This window comes from Heteronotia binoei, chromosome 1 (assembly GCF_032191835.1).
Source record: "Heteronotia binoei isolate CCM8104 ecotype False Entrance Well chromosome 1, APGP_CSIRO_Hbin_v1, whole genome shotgun sequence".
NCBI lineage: Eukaryota > Metazoa > Chordata > Lepidosauria > Squamata > Gekkonidae > Heteronotia > Heteronotia binoei.
Genome location: NC_083223.1, coordinates 277962121 through 277968120, shown reverse-complemented (window position 1 = coordinate 277968120; position 6000 = coordinate 277962121). Strand labels below are relative to the sequence as shown.

The 6000-nt window shown below is 52.7% G+C and overlaps 1 protein-coding gene across 1 annotated transcript in view; it reads right to left on the bottom strand.

Moving 5' to 3' along the window:
• TDRKH (tudor and KH domain containing) overlaps positions 1-6000 on the bottom strand; it is an 89223-nt gene that overhangs the window by 47244 nt on the left and 35979 nt on the right. Inside the window, exons 11-12 of the mRNA XM_060257745.1 lie at positions 4136-4232; positions 9-563 (exon numbers count right to left, since the gene is read on the bottom strand). Of these exons, the coding sequence (XP_060113728.1) occupies positions 9-563; positions 4136-4232 (652 nt within the window). The remainder of the gene's footprint in view (positions 1-8; positions 564-4135; positions 4233-6000) is intronic.

The following is a 6000-nucleotide window of genomic DNA, read 5'->3' as shown; positions in this document are numbered from 1 at the left end:
CTGAATACCTTCCTTGCCGCTGCTGTCGGAAGCAGAGCTGAAGATATACGTCCCGCAAAGGGGTCTGGGGGAAGACGACTCGTCCGGGTCAACCTCGTCCAAAGAGGGCGATCCTCTGCAAAAGCCGGACGGATCCGACAGGTGCTCGGAAGTGGAAAGGTAGTAGAAGTAGCCCCGGGGGGAGTAAGTGCTGCTGTCGGGCAGGCTGAGGGACGGAGCCGGTTCGGAAGAGCCTTCGCTGGACAGTGGGATGGGCGAGGGAGCCCCGCCAGGAGGGGGAGGAGCAGCGACAGGAGTGGAAGTCTGGTTGGCTTCGGCCCCAAATGCCGTTGTGGACAGGGGAGGCTCGGCCTCCACTGCAACTTCCGTCTGCGCCGCAGTGCCCTTGGGCAGGCACCGTCTGCAGCCTTTTGTCTCCTGGCAAGCGGGGCAGGGGGGATCCTCGGCAGAACGGGAGACGAGGCTGGCCGTCCGGAAGGGCTCGAGCAGAGCTGCGGAGCCTCCCGGGGAAGACGCTGCAGGGGGCGGCACCGTGTCGCCCCGGAGTTGCTCGATAGGGTCGTCTGATAAGCCAAAGGTCTGCATGTTAGCAAAGCTGGCCTTCGCTCAGTGGATTGCGAGCGCTGGCCAGGACGGTGGGGTTTATACAATGATGCAGGGGGGTAAAGAGCTGACAAAGAACTTTTTGGTCTTTTCCAAAATGCTAGAACTCGGGGGCATCTGATGAAGCTGATTGGTAGCAGATCCAAGACAAAGAAGACGAAAAAGAAGAAGACTGCAGATTTATACCCTGCCCTTCTCTCTGAATCAGAGTCTCAGAGTGGCTTACAATCTCCTTTATCTTCCTCCCCCACAACAGACGCCCTGTGAGGCGAGTGGGGCTGAGAGGGCTCTCCCAGAAGCTGCCCTTTCAAGGACAACCTCGGCCAGAGCTCTGGCTGACCCAAGGCCATTCCAGCAGCTGCAAGTGGAGGAGTGGGGGAATCAAACCCGGTTCTCCCAGGTAAGAGTCCTCACACTTAACCACTACACCAAACTGGCTCTCTGTGAGGAAGGTGGGACTGAGACACCCTGTGAGGTGGCTGGGGCTGAGAAAGCTCTCTCAGAAGCTGCCCTTTCAAGGACAGCTCTTGCAAGAGCTATGGCTGACCCAAGGCCATGCCAGCAGCTGCAAGTGGAAGAGTGGGGAAGTCAAACCCCATTCGCCCAGGTAAGAGTCCACACACTTCACCACAACATCAAACTGGCTCTCTCCGAAGGGGAAATATTTCTTTTCTCAATGAGTGATTAAAAAATGGAATTCACTGCAGGGGGTGTCGATTTGGCCACAGGCACAGCAGGCAGCTTGAAAGGGGAAGTGAGATTCATGGAGGATGCGTCTATCAGTGGCTGCTGGCCACGGCCATCGAGGGGAACCTCCAGGTTCAAACGCAGTCAGCCTCTGAATCCCAGGGCCAGGAGGCCACGTCAGGGGGAGAGCCTTGACTTTTGTGCCCCGTTGTTGGCCTTGAGCTGGCCGAGTGTTAGCCCGTCTGAGACATTTGCGGAGACTCAGTTCTCCCATGGGAGTATGTTGTGAATTTGCGTCTTCGTTAACTTTTGGACTTCTTCAATAATCCCTTGCCTGAGGAAATTTTTGAAACAGGAAGTGGACGTCCCTGTCGCGCATTGGAAGAAGATGGCCGCAGATCTACATCCCGCCCTTCTCTCTGAAGCCGAGTCTCACACCGGCTTACAATCTCCTTCCCCCACAACAGACACCCTGTGAGGTGGGTGGGGCTGGAGAGGGCTCTCACAGCAGCTGCCCTTTCAAGGACAACCTCTGCCAGAGCTGTGGCTGACCCAAGGCCATTCCAGGAGGTGCAAGTGGAGGAATGGGGAATCAAACCCGGTTCTCCCAGATAAGAGAGCTCTGGATGACCCAAGGCCATTCCAGCAGCTGCAGGTGGAGGAGTGGGGAATCAAACCCGGTTCTCCCAGATAAGAGTCCACGCACTTAACCACTACACCAAACTGGCTCTCTTAAGTGAATCTTCCTTTTGTCTGTCCTGAACCTTCTGCCCATCAGCTTCCTTAAATGTTTTGGTCCCTGAGCCTGAAAGCAAGCTTAGTGTAGTGGTTAAGAAGAAGAAGATGATGATGACAGTGGATTTATATGCCGCCCTGTACTCTGAATCAGAGTCTCATTACGGCTCACAATCTCCTTTACCTTCCCCCCCCCCCCCAAACCGACACCCTGTGAGGTGGATGAGGCTGAGAGAGCTCTCCCAGAAGTTGCCCTTTCAAGGACAACTCCTGCAAGAGCTATGGCTGACACAGGGCCATTCCAGCAGCGGCAAGTGGAGGAGTGGGGAATCAAACCCGGTTCTCCCAGATAAGAGTCCGCACACTTAACCTCTACACCAAACTGCCCCTCTAATAATGTCATGGGCAATACTCCCTCTAAGCAGTGGAGCAAAAATTCTACTTCCTGAGCTACTGCATAGATTAAGCTCGCTCCGGGGCCATTTTTTCCTGAACTATGACAAAAATGTGCGAGCCGGAGGCTAAAAAACTGTGAGCCAGCTCACCCTAACTCAGCTTAGAGGGGACACCGATCATGGGATTAATGGAATCGGCGATTCCAGTTGGCTGCATGCGAATTTCAATTCTTGGGCATCGTGGTTGAAGTTTCTACATAAAGGGTCGACTATTATGGATCCTTTAAAACTGTAGCAAGGGGACACCAGCAAAATTAGCGGGCCCCACAGATCCCACCGCCTGGGTTCCCCTACCCGTGGACTGCAGGTCTTCCTTCTTGCGCTTCCCCCGTGATCACAGGGTCCCTAGAGCCCGAAACAGCAGAATGCTCTCTTCCCTTGAGAGCTAGTGTGGTGTAGTGGTGAAGTGTGTGGACTCTTATTTGGGAGAACCAGGTCTGATTCCCCACTCCTCCACTTGCAGGCGCTGGGATGGCCTTGGGTCAGCCGTAGCTCTCGCGGAATTGTCCTTGAAAGGGCAGCTTTTGGGAGAGCTCTCTCAACCCCCACCCACTTCACAGGCTGTCTGCTGTAGGGGAAGAAGATAGAGACTATAAGCCGCTCTGAGTATCTGATTCAGAGAGAAGGGCAGGGTATAAATCTGCGGTCTTCTCCTTGAGAGCCAGTTTGGTGTAGTGGTTAAGTGCGCGGGCTTTTTTCTGGAAGAACCGGGTTTGATTCTCCACTCCTCCACTTGCAGGTGCTAGGATGGCCTTGGGTCAGCCATAGCTATCACAGGAGTTGTCCTTGAAAGGACAGCTTCTGGGAGAGCTCTGGCAGCCCCACCTACCTCACAGGGTGTCTGCTGTGATGGGAGATGATATGGGAGATTGTAAGCCGCTCTGAGTCTCTGATTGAGAGAGAAGGGCGGGGTATAAATCTGCGGTCTTCTTCTTAAGAGCCAGTTTAGTGTAGTGGTTATGTGCATGGGCTCTTATCTGGGAGAACAGAGTTTGATTCCCCACTACTCCACTTGCAGCTGCTGGAATGGCCTTGGGTCAGTCATAGCTCTCGCGGAGTTGTCCTTGAAAGGGCAGCTTCTGGGAGCGCTCTCTCAGCCCCACCCACCTCACAGGGTGTTTGTTGTGGGGGGGCAGAAGATAGAGATTGTAAGCTGCTTTGAGACTCTAGATTCAGAGAGAAGGGCAGGGTATAAATCTGCAGTCGTCTTCTTGAGAGCCAGTTTGGTGTAGTGGTTAAGTGCACGGACTCTTATCTGGGAGAACCAGGTCTGATTCCCCACTCCTCCACTTGCAGGTGCTGGGATGGCCTTGGGTCAGCCGTAGCTCTTGCGGAGTTGTCCTTGAAAGGGCAGCTTCTGGGAGAGCTCTCTCAGCCCCACCCACCTCACAGGGTGTCTGTTGTGGGGAGGAGAAGATAGAGATTGCAAGCTGCTCTGAGACTCTAGATTCAGAGAGAAGGGTGGGGTATAAATCTGCGGTCTTCTTCTAGCTCTTGTGATGTATCCCACTCCCTGATCAGGGCTCACTCCACCAAAGGTGGGACCAGGTGACCACTTGTACAGGTCACGGAATTCGGGACAGAGGCCCTGAAGGCACAGCTGACTCTAAAACAGACAAGGCCGAACCGAGGAAGAGACAAACGCAGCCCGTTACCTGAAAGGCTGATGCAAGACAGGGTTGTCGGCATCTCGTCAGGGGTCTTCTGCGTATCGGAGAGAAGGCTCTCTAGCGATGTCTCGAGTGTGTTTCCCTGGGGAGAAGAGAGTAGCAAGGGAGTCTACTGAATCATGTGAGGGGCTCACAGGGAGGGGAGGGGGCAGAGTGTCAGCCGCAGACCAATGCAATTTAGCCACCAGCTATTCGTGCTGTTTAAAGAGAGCTCACCGACTTGGAAAACGTCTGCGCCACTTATTCGATGCTGAAATGAGTCAAGTAAAAAAAAAGCTTCATGAAGAAGAGTCCCCACTTCACTAACAGGCTGGAAAGTCTAGACCAGGGGTGTTAAAACTCATTTGTTATAATGGGGATGGGACGGTGGCTCAGTGGTAGAGCATCTGCTTGGGAAGCAGAAGGTCCCAGGTTCAATCCCCGGCATCTCCAGCTAAAAAGGGTCCAGGCAAGTAGGTGTGAAAAGCCTCAGCTTGAGACCCTGGAGAGCCGCTGCCAGTCTGAGTAGACAAGGCTGACTTTGATGGACCGAGGATCTGATTCAGTATAAGGCAGCTTCATATGTTCACAATCTTTGGGGAGGGACGGTGGCTCAGTGGTAGAGCATCTGCTTGGGAAGGAGAAGGTCCCAGGTTCAATCCCTGGCATCTCCAACTAAAAAGGCAGCTTCATATGTTCAATAATAATAATAATTTTTAATTTCTATCCCGCCCTCCCTTCCGAAGCAGGCTCAGGGCGGCTTACATGACATAAATACATCATTACAATAGTACAGCAATAAAATACCATATAGGGCTTTAAAGGTAATAACCAGCACCTTGTAACGAATCCGGTACACAACTGGCACCAAATTTTCAGTATAGCATCTAGTGCCTCTCCCCAAAATACCCTCCAAGTTTCAAAAAGATTGGACCAGGGAGTCCAATTCTATTAGCCCCAAAAGAAGGTGCTCCTATGCTTCATTATTTCCTATGGAAGGAAGGCACTGAAAAGGTGTGCCGTCCCTTGAAATGCGATGGCCAGAACTCCCTTTGGCGTTCAATTATGCTTGTCACAGCCTTGATCTTGGCTCCACCCCCAAAGTCTCCTGGCTCCACCCCCGAAGTCCCCAGATATTTCTTGAATTGGACTTGGCAACCCTATATATGCATATAAACATAGTTTTCATGGCGATGATACAACGGTTCCACCTTCAAAAGCCAGCTGGAAGAGGACGGTCTTGCAGGCCCGGCGGAACTGATTAAGACTCTGCAGGGCGGCACCACCTCCAGTGGGGTGCTGTAACCGAGAAGGCCCGCTCCCTTGTCGCTTTTAGTCTGGCCTCCTTCGGCCCAGGGATTGCCAGCAGATTTTGGGAGCTAGATCTCAGTGCTCTCTGGGGAGCATATGGGGAGAGACGGTCCCCTAAGGTAGGCAGGGCTGAGGGCTGGATCTGACACAAATGAGACCTTGTGAGGCCGGGCCACGGGCGTCATAAAATGTCATGCCAGGTGTCAGAAATATAAACTTTTATAAAGGAACCAGACAAACACAATGAATGGGGTTTTTCACAAGCTTAAAATAAAACATTAAAGCATTAGCATTAGCACCTGTTGGGCTTAAAGATGTTTTCTTTGCATCTCTCCCATGAGATCCAGGGAACTGAACAAAGGAAACCTTAAAGCATTAGCACTTGTTGGGTTTAAAGATGTTTTCTTTGCATCTCTCCCATGAGATCCAGGGAACTGGACAAAGGAAAGCTCTGGCTCTTCCCTTCCTTTCCCCAGGGACCAGGAGGGGGAGCAGCCTCAGCCAGTAGGAGAAAGAGAGGTTTGGCTCAGTAGGTCTGCTGGAAAAGCAAGGTATTCCTC